Source organism: Sinohyriopsis cumingii, chromosome 18, assembly GCF_028554795.1.
Source record: "Sinohyriopsis cumingii isolate HCF-2022 chromosome 18, ASM2855479v2, whole genome shotgun sequence".
NCBI lineage: Eukaryota > Metazoa > Mollusca > Bivalvia > Unionida > Unionidae > Sinohyriopsis > Sinohyriopsis cumingii.
The window spans coordinates 25,043,060-25,064,278 of record NC_142978.1 but is presented as its reverse complement, the minus strand read 5'-3'; the positions used below and the strand labels follow the sequence as shown (position 1 = coordinate 25,064,278).

The window sequence follows — 21,219 nt, the reverse complement described above, 5'->3', positions numbered from 1 at the left end:
CAACCACTCGCTTCAGGACAGGACTGTCATGGACATTCCTGAAAGGTCATTCCGGGAGGACACTTGTGTGACAATACCTCATGTAGAGACTGTAAGAACATTACACACTGTCCCCAGGACATCTTGGTTACCCAAAACACGTTGTACAGAGACTTGTTTATAATCCACTTTGATCGTTTTGATGTGTTTTTTATTCCTGTTTTTAACTATTTGGCTTTTATGTATTTTTGTCTTTCGTGTTGTTCATATTTGAAACATTCAATAAACGTGTCCTGAAAAAAGTATGTAAACTCTCGTCTTGTTTGTTTTCGTGTCACAAGTGACATTCCTAACACTATGGCTACTTCTGCTGTCTCTACTCCCTCTTCCTCTACTGTCAAAGTCATCGACGAACACTTAGATCGTGCCAGTTGGGAGGCTTTGTATCTTCGCCATCCCTTTAACATGCTCATTGCTGGACCTAGCGGTTCAGGCAAAACCGAATTCGTCAAACGTTTGATCGAACATAAACATCATTTGATCGATCGACCAGCTCAACGCATCGTGTGGTGTTACAAAGAGTGGCAATCGGCATCCAGCCTCTTGCAAGAAAGTCAAGGCGATTCCATCGTGTTTGTGGAAGGCATTCCTAAAGAAGACGACGGCATCCTCTCTGACTCCCGTCAAACCCATTTGGTCATTTTCGACGACATGTTAGGAGAAGACGAAGAAGAAATTAAACTGTGGTTCACGCGCAAAGGGCATCATCGTAATGCGAGTGCCGTTTACATCACCCAAAATTCGTTTCAACAAAGTAAAGCCCATCGCTCCATCAGTCTCAATGCACATTACGTGGTCTTGTTTAAAAGCCCTCGAGATAAATCGCAAGTGCAAGTCTTAGCCACACAGTTAGGAACGCCTTGGCTGACTCAGGCGTTCGAAGATGCCACTCAAACTCCACACGCCTATTTACTCGTCGATTTGAAACCTACGACCCCCGATGATTTGCGTTTTCGTACCCACTTGTTTCACCACTGATACCAAGACGGAGGGCCTGTCCTGTACACGTCTCCGTCCTCGACTTAATTTCACTCAACAAAAAAATCTATAAAAACCTCAGACACTTTTCGTCTGTCTCACACAGTTTGAACATGCCGTCCCTTCAATCACATCTTCCCGTCAAATTGATTCGTGCCTTGTATGGCATCAGTCGAGAAAAAAATCCACAAATACGGGCTCGTGTCCTAGAAGCTAGTCTCAAAGAAGTCATACGATGGTTCACGGTGACGGCACGTTTATTACTACAAGGGATCATTCAGATTCCTCATCAAACCAAATGCTTTTTTGATCGAAACAAAGTCGCTTTGACCCAACAGGCCGATCATCGAAACTCAAACCAAAAAACAAATCATTTTGAAACCTGGAGGGAGCGGTACTCTAGGAGGGGTCATCATTCGCTCTCTCTTAAGATGGGATCCTAATGCCCCCAAAGTTCTCCCCAAGAAAAAAGTCAAACGAAGCTCCAAGAAGAAAAAGAGCCACGGTGTCAAGACCAGGTCCCCAAGGAGACCTGTGTCTCCAAGAAGTTCTCCAGTGGCGGGACCCTCCTCTTACCAGACACCACCCCGGAAAAAGAAAAGAAGCCCCCAGAAAAAGAAACAGAGAAAAAGTTCCCAGAAAAAGAAAAACCCACAGAAGAAAACTAGTTGCAAGAGAGGCACTTCGGCCAGGATGCAACCTTACACTCGCAAACCACGACCTGCAAAGACGGTGACCGCGTCTCCGGTAGCCTCAGGTTCATTCACTTCCCCGTTGATGTCACCAAGAACTGAAGAGTACTTGGAGACGTTGATCACACCAAGAACTTCTCCGTTGATAACCGCAAGAACTTCCCCAGTGGCAGGACCCTCCAATTTAGGTAGCAGTGGCCGCTGCTCACAAAGTACCTTCTCCCAAAATCAAAGTCCAAGAGAGATCTGGCATGTTACAAAGTTTACTGGATTTGTCCAAGCAAGAACTGGCTCGATTTAGTCCGTTGCGTACCCCTGCACGACGTGTCATGCCTGTCCTGAAGTTGATACGCCGTAAAGACAACCAGTGGCGACGCGTTCCAGTATAAAAAAGGCCTGTGACTAAGTAGGGGTATCAGTGTTTTTGGTGTTGAAGACTCAAAGATGTCACCCTCCAGAAAACATCCCTCTTCTAAAATCCAAGGAAAGAAAAGGAAAGGACTGCCTCCTCGTTTAGTCAAACATGGGGACATGTTATCTGTCCTGTTCAAAGCTTCTCCACCCCTACGAAAAAAACTCATTCAATCATCCTCCAAAGAGGTCATCGATACCGTGTGCGAATGTTGTTTGAATGTCTTGAAAGGCACGATCCCTTTGTCCAAACACCAGAAACAATGCTTAGGCAAACATCGTCACGTTCTTCGCCAAAAGGTTCAAAAGAAAATTCCCATCGGACAAAAGAAGAAGATGTTGGTCCAACGTGGAGGCATTTTACCCCTCTTGTTAGGTCCATTGCTGAAAGAGTCTTGGGAACCATGTTGGGAGGACTGGTGGGAGCAAGATAAAAAGGCCCTCTGGAGTCCCAAGATCTCAGAATCGACCTCTGACAACCCCATGGAAGGACGAAAACTAGCTTTAGTGCCTTACAAACGATGGATGGAATACCATCGTTGGCAAGAACAACGCACCACGCATTTACCTCCCAATCCCAATTTGAGCGAGATGTACCAGTTACAACACGAATTGCAGTCCTTGATGGATCGCCAAGATTTGTCCGAAACAGAAAAACCGCAAAAGTACGGTCAACTCTTGCAACGACTACAACTCTTTCACCAGAAAGCTTTAGACGAAACAGCTCTACCCACTCTGAAAGATTTTAAGACCTTGATGAAAAGTCCAGCACCATCACCAGTACCACCACCACCACTACCAGTGACCAAGACTGAAAAAGGAGAAGAAGAAGAAGAAGGCTTTCAAACTCCACCAGAAAAAGTACGCAAGTTAACAACACCACCTACCTCCAGAATTGGATGGATTAAACAGTTGATGACCATCCCTTCTTCATCACAAGAGAAAAAGAAAGTGAAAACAGAAGTGAAACAAGAACCGATATCCCCTGTTCTGATATCCTCCTCTTCGACACCTATTGCCGGTCGCACACGCAAAGCATTGCAATCCAAGAAAATACCCCAAAAGAAAAAGAGCAGCATTCTCCAAGAGTGGGTGCCTTATTAACAAACAAACACAAAATGGAAAAAGTGTTAGCCAGCATTTACTACGATCCCTCCCATCCAGCAGGTTACGCAGGAGTTCAAAAATTGTATCGTGCTGCCAAAATTCGACTGAAAAGTCTCCGTTTACCTCAAGTGCAACGATGATTACAAGAACAAGCTACTTACACTTTACACAAACCCATTCGACGCAAGTTTTCCAGAAGTCCACCTGAGTGGAAGGCATAGATCATCAATGGCAAGCCGATTTAGCCGATGTCTCTCATTTGGCCAGCTACAATCGCGGCTACAAATATTTGTTTTGTGTCATCGACGTCTTTTCCAAATTTGCCTGGGTCGTACCCTTGACTTCCAAATCGAGCAGCGAGTTAGTGCGAGCCCTGCAGCGAGTGTTGAAACAAAGCGGTCGTCACCCTCTTCGATGGCAAACGGACAAAGGCACCGAATTTCTGAACCAAGCTTTCCAAAAAGAATTAAAGAAACCTGACATTCATTTTTTTAGCACCGAGAATCCTGAAACCAAAGCTAGCATCGTGGAACGTTTTCAACGCACTTTGAAAGAACGCATGTGGAAATATTTTACGCATCACCACACTCTGAAGTACATCGACATCTTACCGCACCTGGTGCAAGCGTACAACCAATCTTACCATCGAAGCACTGGACGTGCCCCGCAAGAAGTGACTCCCGACAACGAAGTGCTGGTGTATGAGCGCCTGTTTGGTACGTCCCCGACGAGGGCTGTCCCCAAGAAAAGCGGACTGTTGACCTTAGGAGATTGGGTGCGCATTGGCAAAACCAAATGCACTTTCGACAAAGGTTACTTACCTAACTGGACGACCGAATTGTTTCGTGTCACTGGACGAGTACATGGCCGTCATCCTGCCGTCTATAAATTAGAAGACATGAACGGAGAAGTGCTCAAAGGAACGTTTTATTTGCCCGAGTTACAACGTGTCACCAAGAAAGAAGACGACGTGTACGACATCGAAAGCATTCTCGAACGCAGAACCCGTAAAGTGGGCAAACGACGTGTCAAAGAAGTCAAAGTACGTTGGAAAGGATATCCACCCAGTTTTGATTCTTGCATCGACGCTTCGCAAGTCATCGACTATAAAAAGAAGTGACCATCATGCCCTTTCACACAGACGAAGCTACGTCGACCGCTCCTTCACCCAGTTCTTCTCTGCATGATTTGCAAAAACAACCCTTGTGGGTGTGGTGTGGAGAACGTGTGCCTAAAAGGCAAATAGTCTTTTTCTGCCAAATCTTCGTGGTGTATTGTGCCATCGGGGCAGCCATTGCCAATTTGAGTTTGCAACAAGGAGACAAACAACTGTGGACCATTTCAATGAGCAGTTTCATCGGTTACCTGCTTCCCAATCCCTCCCTGAAATTCTCCTCGAACGGGAACAACGGGAACCTTGTGTCCAGTGCCAGTGGCAGTCACCACTCCAATAACAATAACAACCCCATTTTGGGCGGAGACACGCCTCTGACGTCCAGTAACCCCTCGGACAGCCACAGAACTCTGGAATTATGAACAATAACAACCAATTTTACTTAACCTTACCCAGTGACAGTTCCATGGAGGTGTTTCCCCAAAACACGTTGTGCTGTTACACAGCCAAATTACCTCAGGCCATCCCATTAGATCACGAAGCCCATTGGGAAGTGGCTTTGGTAGAAATGATTTACCCAACACAAATCAAAAACATCACTGAAACTCAAAACACTTTTGACGTCGAAATTCTGGACCAAACGGTGCAGCAAACCATGATGACCACTAATCAACAAAAATCACTTCCGAAGACCCTAATACCCCGCAGCAGCAGCAGTGACACTTCTCCTCCTTTTTACGTGTATCACTTTAAAATTAACTCAGGCCATTATTTTAGTGGTCAACATCTGGTGGAGGGAATCGCTGACAAATTCTATGCAACATTTGACAAAGTTCTGACCGGACTAAAAAAACGTGTCACCATTGAGTACCATCAACTGTCTCACCGTCTACTCATCAAATTTCAAAGTGAGGAAAAAAGTATACGTATTAAATTTTACCCTGAATTGTATGACATTTTTGGTGGAGACCTCAATATGGTCACGGATAAGCACTCAAAACAAATTCACATGGCAGACACTGACAAAAACGGGCATTTTGCGAGGTATTTTCGTTTCCCGGTAGAACTGAACCATGGACTGAATTTGATCTTCGTGTATTCCGATGTGGTGGAGTACAACGTGGTGGGACACACCTCCGTGCCGTTACTGCGTGTCATTCCTTTCAAAGTGAATTCTGCCACGAACACTGACGAGGAAGGTGGAAACACTTATCACGTTCACCGCGAATTTGTACATCCTCATTATTTGCCTGTCAGCAAGTCGTATTTGGACACGGTCAACATTGCTATAAAAGGAGATTTGAGACAAGATATTCCATTCACCAAAGGAAAAGTCACGGTGAAACTCCATTTTCGAAAACGGTTCTCTAGCGACTCGTAATTCATGTATCCAGTGTACCGAGGGGTTGCTCGACAGCGAGGACACGGTTTAGCAGATATGTTGAAATCAGCCTTTCGTTCGGTGGCTCCGGTGTTGAAACCGATGGTGACACGCGGATTGCATGCCTTGAAAGATGCCGCACTGACGCAAGGCAAAGAATTTCTCCAAAATGTCATCATCGACAAACAAAACCCGAAAGAAGCCTTCTTGAGGGCAGGTAAAAACGTATTGTTGCAAACGGGTAAAGACATTTTAGGCCGACGAGAAACACCTATAAATGCCCTGCACGCTACCGAGTCAAGCATTCAGCAAGGACAATGCAGAAAGAGACGACGAAGAAAGCACCCTTTCACCAGACTTCACACGTCTAAAGCTAGAAAGACAAAGAAAAGAAGAACCGTTCGAGACTTAGACATTTCTGATTATTGGGAAACAGAAAAAAATGATGCACCGAGAGTCTTGCTCCTGTTCCAAGTCGGAACTGGATCTGTTTGCCATGCCCCCCCCCCACCATGATGACGATGCAAGAATCCCAGTGGGTGGAATTTCACCCTGTCTCCTCACTGGCAGATTGCGCTCCCATCGAGTTTGAAATCAAAGGACAGCCCGAAGATTACATCGATCTGAACAGCAGTTACTTGTACTTGAAAGTCAAAGTTCTAGATAAGGGAGGAGATTCCATAAGCGGCGAAGAGAAAGTAGCTCCCGTCAACAATTTCATGCATTCCTTGTTCAGCTCAGTGGACTTGTACTTGAATAACAAACTGGTCAGTAGTAGCATGGATACTTATCCTTACCGTGCCTACCTAGAAAATCTCTTGACGTACGGAATAGATGCTAAGAACACCCATCTCAATGCTTGCGTGCTATGGGAACCTGACGAAGCGGGCGATTTTGATAAAACAGGTCTTAGTAATGACCCCAAGACAAAAGCAGACACCAATGAGGGATTTGTAGAACGAAGAGACAAAATCAAAGATGGAAAGAGTTTAGAACTGATGGATCGTTTGCATTTGGACGTGTGGTTGCAAGAGAAATATTTGCTGAACGGTGTAAATGTTCGCTTGAGACTGAATGGTAGCAGTGCTGCTTTCCATTTGTTGGCTGATGCTGATGCTACTACTGGTGGCAATCCTAAAAGCAAAATCGAGGACGTCAAACTCTACGTACGACGCGTGGAAGTGTTACCTAAAGTGGGAAATGACATCAGTCACACTTTGAGCAGAACGACCGCCAAGTATCCCATACGATGTGTGGAAGTGAAAACGTTCACCATTCCCACTAACCATCATTCCATGATCGAAGATCATCTGTTTCAAGGACAGTTACCCAAACGTTTAATCCTTGGTATGGTCAAGAATTCAGCCTTCAACGGAGCCTTCACTGAAAATCCTTTTAAGTTTAAACACTTCAACGTGAAGAAAATCGAAGTCAGTCGCGATGGCAAGACCTTGTGTAAAGACCTTTCGAACCGGACTTTGATCCCACGAAGATGAATTACTTGAGATCGTACTTGTCCCTGTACGAAGCCACCGGGCAGTTAGGAACCAATACCACTCACGGCATTACGTACGAAGATTACGCAGGAAGCTATGCTTTGTGGGCTTTCGATTTCACCCCTGACCAGGGCAGCGACGAGGGACATTTCCACCCTATAAAATCCAGCCAGATTCGTGTGGAACTTCAGTTTGCAGAACCTTTACCCAAGACAGTCAACGTTATTCTGTATGCAGAATTCGATAATACCATAGAAATCAACAGTTTGAGAGAAGTCATTCTAGACTATTAGAAGCTATGGAAGACTTATCCCTCTTTACCTAGTGGAGAAACTTTGGACATGGAATGTAAGGAGACTGTGGAAGAAGAAGTTATCATGATGAAATCCCGATGGCCAGAACAAGAAGCGCATTTAGTCTCCTGTTTTGCCAAACACTTGGTCGAAAAAATGACGGAATTGATCAAAAAGATTGCTATGGATGTCAAAACGATCATCCCAGTCAAATTCAACACGATAAATGCCTGATGCTGAGTCAAGAAGAAAAATTGGACGAGTATCTGGACGAGTCTCATCTCGGACGAAGTCGTGTTGCATCAGTGGTATAAAGACTTGCGTGAACATTCTTGTCCACCATTAACCACTCAAGAGATCCATCGCATTGAAGCTCTCCTGAATCAGAGTGGGGAGACGAAACGAAGAAACGGTTATTTGTCAGACATTTTCAAGCAAAAAGTCAGGATCGAATTGATGACTTATTATTACCTGTGAAGAAAAAAAAACACACAAAAAATGGATACCTGGGAACTTTATTACCTTTTGAACCACAGTTCGTACACGGCTTCTTGGAATCCTGTCGTCTGTGCTAAAGATGAACTCCCTCATCGCAAACCTCAAGACCATCTAGCTTATGTGATCAACACGGACGACAGTCATCTCCCAGGAACCCACTGGGTAGCCGTCTACTTTCCTCAAGAGGGATGTGTGGAATATTTCGATTCGTATGGATTGCCTCCTTTGGAAGACGATATCATTGACTTTATGAGAAGAAATGCTCAGACCACCCGATTCAATAATGTGAAATTACAAGGCACAGATTCCTTGGTGTGTGGACAGTACTGTGTTTATTTTCTGCATCATCGCAGCCTGGGCTATTCCTTAGAACATTTAGTGACTCATTTTGATCCTCGTTTTTGTTCTAGAAACGATGTGAAAGTAGATCAATGGTTTTGTGACCATTATGCTTATCTTTTGTCTCAAGCTAGGAAACGTAGTGTCCATCAATGCCTAATGACTTCCAAAGGTGGAAATCACAATTTCATTCACAACGTTGTCAGCCCTGTCCAAAATAATGTGTTAGTTGAGAAAAAATGTTTGTGATTTGAAAAAAAATGTTTGATGTTATATTGTTGGATTATTGTTAAAAATGTTATAGTTGTTTGTTAGTGTTAAGTGATTTTTAATAAAAAAAAAGATGTTGTGTTTTGAAAAAATGCCTTTGTCTTTTGTTTGGCTATAGGAATCTTGATTCATGCTCTTTGACTTCTTACTATCCCTCTCATGACACTCATTGAACGTTGCGGCTCGAAAACCGTGGAGGGATGTTTTCCTTCACGTCCGCGCTTTGACTTTAAAGCCGGGGTAGCCTCCAGTCTAACCATCCATTGTCGACTCATCCTCCTACGAAGATGTGCTCCAAACTAGCTAAGCTAAACGAAGCCTACGTGAATTTGCATAGGGTCAGACACAGTCTGATACCGAAGCCGGAAGAGATAGAGAATGTGAGAATGTTAAACGTCACTGAAGACCTGATAGAAGAGCTCTTCAGAGAAGAAGTGAACAGGGAAAGAAGAATGGACAGAGAAGTACAGACTTCAGAAACAGCAGAGAGAGCAGCAACAGCAACAACAGCAGCAGCAGCAGGAACCTGAACCTGACAGAGGCTTTGTCGATTGTCGTATCGACACCAAAGAGTTCTTCTTCTCTTTCCGAAGAAGCAGACCTATCGTCAGAAAGTCTATCATCAGAGGACGTCGCATTCTTAGAAACTAAAAGATCGCCCTAGCTTCAACTTCACACAAGCAAAAAAAAAAAACAGCCCTTTTCAGGGCTACCCAATACTCTAGAAAAGAAATAACAATCGATTTGCCAATGTGTGTATGTAGAGTAGTGTGAATATAAACACTAACTCTTTTCTGGTGTGATTGTTTGTGTTTGTGTGGATAGTAGATAATGATCATATTTTTTGCTGTTTGACGTGCGTGGAGAGTAGATTTGGGGCTTGATTTGATTGCTTTGCGTATGTGAATAGTATATTGAAGTGATTAATGAAAATTTTTAAATTAGTAATGGGTAGTAAAAAAGTGAGCGAGTGTTTCTTTTAGGTCCGCGCGTTGTTTGGTCATGATCTAGGTAATATAACTTTGGTCTTAGGGGGATGTTTTCCTTCACGTCCGCGCTTTCACTATAAATTGAAAATCGCTCGGCAGTCTAGCTACCTTTGTTGATTGATCAAGAGAATGAACACCAGACTAGCAAAACTGCTTGAACTTCATGTACACCTGGAATATGCCAGGCGTATAGTGAATGAGCTGGCTGCAGAGGCCATAGTAGAAGAGGGAAGAATGAAAGAGGAGGAGAGAAGAAACAAAGAAGAGGAGGAGAGAAGAAACAAAGAAGAGGAAGGAAAGGAGAGAGGAAATTTCAGAATCCCAGAGACAGAAGATTGGGATTCTGAAGCCACTTATCCCGCCTCTGCTCTCCCCCCAAAAAGAGTGAAAGGAGACTGGGGAAGAAGATGTGTGTGTGGTGCCAGGCCTGGAAGGTGTCATCATTAACCAGGTGTCATGTAGTTCAAAATACAAACAGCCCTTTTCAGGGCTACCCAATAAAGAAATAAAAGAAATGGAATAAAGGAAGAAAAGATCAGGAAAATAAAAAGAAACAGGCAGAGTTTGAGAGACTCAATCAGAATTGGATCAAAGTCCAGGAAAAGTTCAGAGCCTTAGGTCATCCTGACTGGATGCCAGAGGAGGAGAAGAAGAAGAAGAAGAAGAAGAAGAAGAAAGGAATAATGGAAAAAGTGAGGACTTGGTGGAAGAAGTGGAGGAGTTAGTAGAAGAAGAAGAAGAAACCCAAAGGCCCTTTTTAGGGCCACTCAAATCTCTCGAAAAGAGATCGACTTTCAATTGCCTAGCCCTATTTATTTTATTTTTTTATTTTTTTTTAAAAAAATCCCATGTTCAATTCCCCTTGTCCCTAGACAGACCCACACTCTATTCCCATGTTCAATTCCCCTTGTCCCCATATTGACCCAGCCATTTTTCCCATGTTCAGTTTACATTGTCCCTATACTGACCCAGCCATTTTTCCCATGTTAAATTTACATTGTCCCTATATTGACCCAAGGGTGTTTTTAATGGTATGCCCTATAGTCCCTACGGTATCCCCATTCACTACTAACATGTTTTGAAAGGAATATACGGTAGCAAAGCTTTATTAGCATTTGGGTGAAACATTTGACACAATTATGAGTATTTTAAATCGTGTACATCATAGCCAAACATTACAAAGCAGTCTATATTAAAAATACCACCTGCTTACTGTAAGAAAAATTATGAACCTCTTGAATTGTTATGTAGACACAAAACATTCAGTCATAAATTCATTCATTCAACCTTCCATTTAATAACTTTTAACTCTTTTTAGGACGACATGATATAATACATGTCAAGAGACAAAACTACTGATTAATGACTACTACTACTGCAACTACTACTACTACTACTACTACTACTAATAATAATAATAAATAATAACAATGCCAAAAAACACAAATCACAACACCTACCATTACTACTACTACTTCTACTACTCTAGGGGCCCCGCATGACCGAAGAGTCTAAAGCGCTCACTGAAATATCTCTTCTGCCCGCATGGGTTCGCGTCTAGGCTTTACCAACGTGGGCAAGTGATAATGCTTGCCATTATTGTTTTATATATATCTTTGGACACCTCTAAGACCTTCAGCTATGATAAACGGATAGTCCTATGAAGTGACCGTTTCTATTCATGAGGACGGCCTCGTTTAGTTTTCCGTTACCTGCTTTGTATTGGTTCGGCAACCCGGCCTAGCGTGTTTCAGTAATAATTGGCATGCACTGCCTTACTCAGGCATTGCACCTGCTGGCTGGGTTCTGTGCATGCAGTAGTGGTTTTATGACACCTGCAAATGATCGGTATTTGTGTCCTCTTTTTATATAGATATCGGTGACGCATTGTTTTGTTTCTTGCTGTTAACCCATACATGTTTTTGTGTGAAATTTCCTAAAGGTTCAAATTGTGTTTGTCTCTTCAATATCTCTTAATTTAGTAGTTTGGAAAAAACAAAAATAAAGCTTTGAGGAATTGAAGCTTGCGGGTCATATTTTCTTTCTTTACTTTTTGAAAATGCATATTAGGTGAGAAATAGCTTCTCGTAGGTTAAGTAGTTCATCCCGTTTTCTCCCTGCAATTTAAAACTTATCATGTGCTGAGAACAGGCGTTAAACAATTAGAACTAGTTGGTATACTCTACACGGTCAATTTGCAATAATGTAGATGGAGACAGTAATTGTGCCATCTGTATTAATCACCCGTATCATCATTATCAACATTAGTTCGATAATATTCCACTAGATTATATATGCAAATGGTGTATTGTTTTATTCAATATATTGGTTCACGACAGTATCAACAAATACTGTTAAATCAATGTCGTGCAATATGTTATTTCTTTCCAGGTAATTGTTCACGTTCGTGATGATCATAGAAACCTACGTTGTTCAATACAGTGCACCACCCTATTGGTTGCAGTACACTCTTATGTTGACTATGGTTCGCTTTTATGTTAAGAATTCACTGTATGATGTAAAATTAGCACACATTGAATGTACTCTTTTTCACAAGTAAGCAAGATTTTGCATGGTGCATATATATATATATATATATATATATATATATATATATATATATATATATATATATATATATATATATATATTGATAGACAGAGATAGAGTTAGTGTTACGTTTATAAAGAGGGATGAAACAGTTCTTCTGGCGTAATGAACTATTACGCATCACATAGAAACTAATGCTGTTTTATTTTATGCTAAGTAGTGAATTAACTTTATTTTCTAATTAAAATAATAATGATATTTCACTAGTGAAAAAATAAGTTTTTTCACTACAGGAACTACTTTTTGGGGTCAAAACATACTTACCTCCCTTTGATTTTCTGTCAGTGAACTACATTTTCCTTATGTAGTGGTTGTTTTCTTATAAATAACCCCTGTCTATTATCCTTGAAACTTGTAGTTTGTTATTCTGGAAATATCAGTTAATTTCTATCAATCTGATGTGGAACTAATTTTGTGCGCAGGTACACGTAGCTGACATTACCGTCAGTAATCTGCTAATTCATTGTGTCACAAACTTTAGGTAGCCAACGTATGTGAGCATAAGATAAAAAGAATATTTGCTTGAAACGAGTGAATAATGGATACATTTCATCTCGTGGGTGAAAAACTCTAGTATTTTCAATCGTGGCTTTGCCACTCGTGAAAATACTGAGTTTTTCATATACTCTATGAAATATATGTTATTCACTCGTTTAAAGCAAATATCCTCTATATATACAACATTTAGCTTCATTGTAAAATGTATTCTGATACAAGTTTGTGATATTGTAGGGTCCCGGAACTTCTTTATCTGTCTCTGCTCCGGGTGTTGGTCATTCTATCAATTTTAATTCAGTGGATGCTGACCGCGATCTCTCTATCTGTGGATCAATCATAGTAAAATTGATAGCCTGACCACCAACGAGAGAGAGAGAGAAAGAGAAAGAGGTGTAGGATTTTTAAAAAATAACTATATGGACAGTAGTAAGGGTTAGTTATGCGTATTAATGGATTGGAGCTACAGCAATATATATAGTATTACCTCCAATTTGAATTTTATTTTGTTTGACCTATTTTCTCAGGTCCTACATGCCGGCAATCGAATGACAGCCATTTCAGTGCTTAAACCAACTTTAAAATGTAGATCAAATGATTACCTTATGTTTTTATTCAATTTGAATATAGATAACTCAGAAACAGAAAAAGCGTAACAATCGCCAGCAAGATTGTAGTGCACGGGCAGTAGAACAACATTTTTTTTATTATTATTATTGCTTCGGGTAGAACGTCATTTCTCAGCGCAAGATAGTCCATAAATGACGGACAATATAATTGGTGGAGGAAAAATACGGGAAAAACAAACCACCAAAGACCCACCGGAAGCTAGAGGCAGCTTTCTCACATGTCCACATTGACCAAGCCTGTGGCTGGAACCCACGCTGACAGAAGTGAGATAAAAGCGATCTGTAAAGGCGAGCGCTTACGACCACCCTGCCACCCACAACATTGTGTATTGGATAAATTCGCTTGAATCCGGGGAGTTAACTCCATCCATCTATCTACAGCTTATTGTAGTCAGCCTTAACTCCAATGGAAATGTATATGTATGCGCTTGTATGTGTGTAAATAAAATATATGCTATGTATCACTGATACAATACTCGTTGAATGAAGCCTCGTTTCCGTTTAGTATAAATAAGAAAATGTCGCGTGGTATTTCAAAGATACTTCAAAGATACTTGGCGCATTTTCTATCTCCCCCTCTTCTCCCCCCACCCCCCATATATATATAAATATAACACCTGAAGTAAAAGCCGATTCCGAAGTGGCCCATTCTGCTCATTGTCTGGTCCAAGCCTCCCTCACATATCCTGGACTTCTCAACGCATGTGCAGTGATATAGAGAGCGGATGTTTGGTTTGAAATCTGTAAGAGACGCAAGATTAAGTACAATGATGTTATCATCACTTGATGGACTGTCAGAATACTACGAAAATACGGTAAACTTAACTCTTCCAATGTCCTTTATATCACTGACATGTGCAATCAATCCACAAAGTTATACACGATTTGTTACAAGTTATTAGAAAGAATACGTTTGGTTAGGCGCAAGGATACGTCAAAACCTTATGACTGAGATTACAGGGCGTAGGGAGATCAAAGTCTACCTCCCAGTTCATAAAAAAGAACATTTATGGACTTATATTTCTTATTAATGTAGCTCCTTACACTTTCGGCTCTAGTTTGACTGTAGTGGTGTTTCCATGGTTATGGCACTTTCTTCAATGACCTCAGCACTTAATAACCTTCATGTGTTTCAATATTGTAAAACTTCAAACCATGCTCAATATGATCAATGGAAATTCCATTACTTTATAACCCAAATAATCTTAACATTTAATAACATAATATACATAATATAAAAGTAGAAATAACGGTTACAAATTGACTTTCTTGTTGCCGGAGTCTTTTATAGCTGTTTAGTACAGAATGGTCAAAACAATACACAAAAACATGCAAAAAACATCATGTCTACCCCCATCACATAAATGGATGTAAAGAAGAAGAAGAAAAAATATAGAATTTAATCAAAATATACTCTCTGTAATGAACATTCTAATACTAACCAGGTTTATGGTTTGTCATTTCTTCCAGTTCTGAACTGAATCTGTCTGAAAGACTCGCGTTTTCAAGTCTTTCAATCTTAGCCACCTTGATATTTGCTTTTAAAAATTCCCGTGAGATAGTCTCATATTCCGTTTCTCCAGGTTGTAGCTGGACCAGGACATAGGGTATTTTTGGTGTTTTTACCATGGCAATATAAATAATCTGTCTCTATAATGGTCAAAGTCTTCTAAGTTCTGAAATAAAAAATAAAAAAGTAGATTCATCCCACTAACTCATTTTGGCACATGGTCGAAACGTTCACGAGTTGGTAATACAAGATTATAACAAATTGTTAATTGTTAAAGTAGTTATCCAGTATCCAAGTTCACCATGCTTGGCACACACGATACATTCAAAACACAAAACCTCGCAACAGTGCCTGGATTATATATATATATATATATATATATATATATATATATATATATATATATATATATATATATATATATATATATTAGTATTAAGATAAAATGTAAGGACTTTCATTATGGAACTAATATAATTCACGTATCACCCCTTCACATGTAACATTATTCAATGCTTCTATCAGTATTAGCAACATAAGGAAGTTCATAACAAAGTAATTCAACGTTTAAAATATGAAGGGTTACAATTATAGTGATAGCTAGTTTACCAGGTCTTTTATCTTAACTATATAGTAAGCTTGTTTCTTCCTCATTTATTCAATAATCCTTGTAGGTAAGATGTGTGAGGTACACGTACAATCCACCAACGCACGTTGCATCTACCTATCTGCCCTCGCATTTGAAAACTTGATAGGGTATGTGCACAACAATTGTTTGCAGTGGGAAATTAATTAGACATGCAAAGATGCAAATGAATTAGTACTTTTCATCAGAATGAATCATTCCATTTTATCATCGAGTAGTCAACGTTAAACAAATATTAGATATGCCTATCATATTGAGTAGTCAACTTTAAACAAATACAAGATGTGCCTATCACATCGAGTAGTAAACTTTGAACAAATGCAAGATATGCCTATCACATCGAGTAGTCACCTTTAAACAAATGCAAGATATGCCTATCACATCGAGTAGTCACCTTTAAACAAATACAAGATATGCCTATCACATCGAGTAGTAAACTTTGAACAAATACAAGATATGCCTATCACATCGAGTAGTCAAATTGAACAAATACAAGATATGCCTATCACATCGAGTAGTCACCTTTAAACAAATGCAAGATATGCCTATCACATCGAGTAGTCAACTTTGAACAAATACAAGATATGCCTATCACATCGAGTGGTCAACTTTAAAGAAATATAAGATATGCCTATCACGTTGAGCACCGAAGCCATCAGATAATATATCTGAACTATTTCAAACAATATTTCTTCAGGTGTCGAATGTGTAGTATCCATGTATTGATCCCCTGCTAGATAAGGTTTGCTCATGAGCAAATTATTTTTAAACAATTAGAAACACCAAGAAGACATGATGTCTAGCGATCGAAGACACGGACAGACGATTATACATTTCCTGTCATCTTATTCTACATGATTTTTTTTAACAAACTGTCATTTGACACGAACTGCGAGTCAAACTATATACAGCATTTACAGCGTTATGTTAGTCCAACCTTATATCATTAAGCTTATCTGGCACAGAGATTGTGGCTAACTACTTTCCTACTCACCTTGTCGGCTCGTGCAGCTGTGTGAACATCACATATTGTTTGCCAAGCAGTATGTACACCGCTAATGTTTGCAAATTTGACGTTCAATTAATCTCACTGCTGCGCAAGCGACACAAATCTCGAGGAATAAAAGGGAACTTAAACAAATCTCTACTAACCACAATAAGAGATTACAGACTTAGTCACTGTTCTGCTATCATATAGGCACAGTACATGTTGCCTGTTTTATTCGTGAGGCTGACAGTAGAAGTATTTCGAAACAGTATTTTCTAGCTCAAATACTGAATAAATTAAATCCACACTATTCTCCGAACCTGTCTAAAACTACGGATACAAATTTTTAGTACGTTGAGATTGTATTTGTCTTACTTTCTCGTCAGATGTAAATCTCGTTCAGCTATTAAAAAAGAGAAAGGAAGTTTGATTTAGAGTTATCTCAGATTAAAGAGCTTATTCCTTCAAGGTAAATTCACACAGAGACTTGAATCGTACAGAGAGACCTGAATCACACAGACTTGAATCACACAGAGACTTAAATCACACAGAGACTTGAATCTTGCAGCAATTTGGAACCTTAAGAATAATGTAATAACGCGCTTGTTCAACTTTTAGTATTTCATGTTTTAATTCTGACTTTAGAAGAAACAAAAAGATAGAACATATGCTTGCAAGTGGTAGTAGTAGTAGTAGTAGTAGTAGAGCAGCGGGGGGGAGGGGGCTGAACAGACCAAATATTCGGCCAAACCAAGGCTTAAAACAAAGTTGGCTGTAGAAGGTGGGGCGGCTGAAGCGAAGAGAGGCCGAACAGAGAGGCCGAACAGGCCAGACGTTCGATACCTTATTTTGTGAAAATAAGGCTTATACTAAAACTGGGGGCCTGAGCAACCATTTTGACAGGGTTTATAAAATTTATGCTTCAATAAAGTGCTTGCGAAAAATATCACCCAAAACAATCGGGGGGGGGGGGATCGAAGTTTTAACCGAACCTTCTCACCGTAGTAGAGCTGACAGGTGGTTGTCGCTCAACCGAAGATGTTATTAAGACCAATACGATGTCGTCTTCTAGCATCGTATAAATTTATGGTAACAAATCGATGCCGGGTTTTCTGAGCATTAGCAAAGATGCTTTTAAACCTGATCATATCCATGAACAGGGCCACCATGTCTGATGAATATTTCGCAGCGTATGTGTATCAATGCCATTAAAGATAACCAAAAGATTGCAGTTATCTCTGGTCACCTTAGGGATCTAACCATTAGTTACGTGACGTAAATGACGCCCGTGTTTTATGTATACCTTTTGAGAATATTTTGGCTGGATTTGTTTGTTTGTTGAGGTATATAGCAAACAACCTTTACGCTTGCTCTTGTTTTAATAACCACTGGATGTCTGTCCAGATGTTCTCTGGTGATCAGTTTAAACATGGACTGAATTTACTGTAACAAGCTATATTCTAATTTCAGAAGAAATAATATTCAATTATTTTACACCAGATTGCCTGAACTATATTGAAATGAGTAGAGCAAGCACGGGGATTCGAAAGTTATGCCATTGCAAATGATCGATGGTGATGGTCGTGTAATAGCGGTTTCTTGAGAGATGACAAATACTCATGTATGTTGCCACTGACCGTTTTGTATGTTATACAGCCTTTTGCAGTGCAACACGCTACAAAGTGGTAACCAATTTAATCCATCACGTGTGGTTAACATGAGTGTCCCATTGACGATTCTTATCAACAAAAATAGCTGACCGTTTTTTAGAGTGTACAGAAGGTCGACGTCATGGAACATAGTATTTAGTACAGAAATTTGTCGACAGTTTCGGAGCAAAGACAATTCTTATATAAGTAGCTTCTTATAGACTTATGTGCAATTAATTTGCACATTTTACTTTAGAACAAACGGAATATAAATCTGAACATAACAGTTGACAATAATGGAGGGGCCTCGAGTGGCCGAATGGTCTAAAGCGCTCTCCGTTACGGATCACTGCAATCTCACCTCTGTCTGCGTAGGTTCGAGTCTCGACTTCGGCCAATGTGGATATGTGAGACAGCTTGCCAGTAGCTTCTCATGGGTCGGTGGTTCTTTCTGGGGATTTCCCGGGTTCTTCCTCCACCATTAATACTGGCCGCCATGTATAGCTTATCGTGTGCTGAAAAATGGCGTTAAACCCTACAACAACAACAACAACAATAATGGAAGTTGACTTTTCCGAGTGGAGGATAGTTTTTCATAAGCAAATATATTGGACTTAGAGCATCTTGATCCAACGTAAGTTGCTTATGAATAACAAGAACATAACGGGTTTAAAATGCAGACTTGCGGGATGGCGTGTTTTACTTTCCTAATGCTGATCTGTATCCAATACTACCCCTTTGAATCAGATTTCGTTCGGTTGGATTTGCACAAAATGTGTGTATGCGTTGAAACCTCACAGGGTACTAGTGTCTTTAAAATAATCTCGTGATCAACAATATCAGCTATATTTAAAGTTATTTTAAATCTATAAGCAATATATAAAGGCTGTTTTCAATATATATGCAATATATATTAAACATGTAAGCAATATATGAAGGATGTTTTAAATGTATAAGCTATATAGAAAGGCTGTTTTAAATCTATGAAACCAGCCCAGTGATTTTACTTACAGTAATACAAGATAATCATTTGTCTAGTTAGCTCCTCCAGGCAATTAAATAGGAGTTAATTTGTCTGAATCCCGACTGAATTCGAGGATGGGAATTACATTTTTCTTCTTTATGCTGCGCAATGTTCCTTCATTACTCACTTGCATACCTCATTCAATACTTACTTCTTTACTTTCATATATATATATATATATATATATATATATATATATATATATATATATATATATAATAAAATAAACAATACCAACACGTAGAATGTGTGACCGGTTTCGCTTTAATGCTTCATCAGACCACATTCAAACTGAATTCAATATCGCTGCTTACGTCATTAAATATGTTGTTTCTAAGTGATCAATGAAATAAACAAGATGACGTCATAGCTTACATTTTAACCTAATTATGTTATACATTAACGAATAATTTACATGGAAATATGCATATACAGCAAAGATTAAAGATATCTTAATACCTGAAAATATATAACACTGGATCTTTACTGATAACTATATCTAAATTCATTACTAAATAGACATAAACAGTTTTATCAATATTTGTATTATTTATAATATTGCCTTTAATACTAGAAGTCGTGAAATCATATTGTTGTAAAAAATAATTACAGAAGACATCGACAAGAAAGAAGTATTTCTTCAGTTCAACGACATAGGAAAATACATAAAATATGGAAACTTTTGTCTGTAATAAATGTAATCTTAATGGTTTTAGACCACACATTACCATTTAGTAGTGGATTATCTCAACATGACGTTTACTTGGTGAAATTTGACATTGGATAATCATATAAAACAACGGCATCTTCAAGTTCTCGTTTCCTTGTGCATTCAAGTGTGCGGGGGGGGGGGGGGCGGGGGAAGAGAGCACGAAGGGACATGTTTTGTATAATTTATAATATTAATTTCTTTTCATGAACTATAAAATGAAAGAATTAGAAATAACTTATAATTAATACTAATAATGAATTCCTAAAAAAAAAACAATCCTGAAAAATTCCATCAAATCCAATAGTGTTTAAGTAAACCGAATAAGTTCCAAAGCTTTAAAAAAAATTTTTTTTTTTTTATAAATTTAGTTTGTTGCGGTATAAACTTTAACTTGCCGACTCACACATAATATAATGCACGAAGGGCGTCATGTAAGCTGTGTGAGTCTGCAACCGACAATTTATACCACGATAAATCCTGACAAATAAAATTAAAGACGTATAGTTTTCTGATTTCATTTATTTTGTTCATCACTTTAAATAACCTAGCTCAAACTTTCCAGAGACTGATTACAAATTAGGCAGAATACTAAGTTGCATTAGTCTCAATGTTATCTGCATTTCTTATAAATAATTATCAGTTTTAAATGTTGCATCGCTTATTTTCTATTACGTCGCACTCTGCCTATCCTGGGCTGAGCATTTACATTCATGAAAACTTATACAAGACTCCAAATAAGGGACTTTGTTCTAAGCAACGGAGCAGCACTGTGTCTCTTTCGTTCAATTCAACTCACTGTCGAAATACCCGAAGAATCGATTGGCAATGTGAAGCATTTTGTTGGTGTGGGGTGTATTTCCACCAAGAATAGTAAACAAACAGACTCTTGAAGGACAGCGTTTTGCTTTTTATAAAATCAATTTTACGAAGATGAAGGGCTGGACGGAATTCGATTAATACGCGTATGTTGGATTTCTTGAGTGCATTGGGAAACTGATCGTTGAAAAACTCAAATCGTTTCAACGAGATGAGTCACTTGAGACCCAAACTGCAATCATATATTTGAATGGTTTAACCACCCAAACATGAATTTTAATGGGGAATTTCGCATCTATAAGTTGTAAGCACCAAGGGGTTGAAAGTTAAAGATCCAAACAGGATATTAACATTGAGGGTCAATGGTAACTTAGCTTGAAGTGGTTGAACTAAAAAAGGGTTACATTTTTGCATTGTTAAATTTTGTATACGAAAAGACGATGTACACACAGCGGGCGCAGTCCAATACATCTCTTCATGTTGCTTGCCATATATATATATATATATATATATATATATATATATATATATAT

At 39.4% G+C, this 21,219-nt stretch overlaps 1 protein-coding gene across 1 annotated transcript in view; it reads right to left on the bottom strand.

The window, feature by feature from the left end:
- The window catches only part of LOC149776244 (protein mono-ADP-ribosyltransferase PARP15-like), a 48,763-nt gene extending 32,180 nt beyond the window's left edge, over positions 1–16,583 (bottom strand). Inside the window, exons 1-3 of the mRNA XM_089942284.1 lie at positions 16,492–16,583; positions 14,784–15,017; positions 13,959–14,082 (exon numbers count right to left, since the gene is read on the bottom strand). Coding sequence (XP_089798410.1) covers positions 13,959–14,082; positions 14,784–14,970 — 311 coding nt within the window. The 5' untranslated portion in view covers positions 14,971–15,017; positions 16,492–16,583. The remainder of the gene's footprint in view (positions 1–13,958; positions 14,083–14,783; positions 15,018–16,491) is intronic.
- Between the last annotated feature and the right edge of the window lie 4,636 nt (positions 16,584–21,219).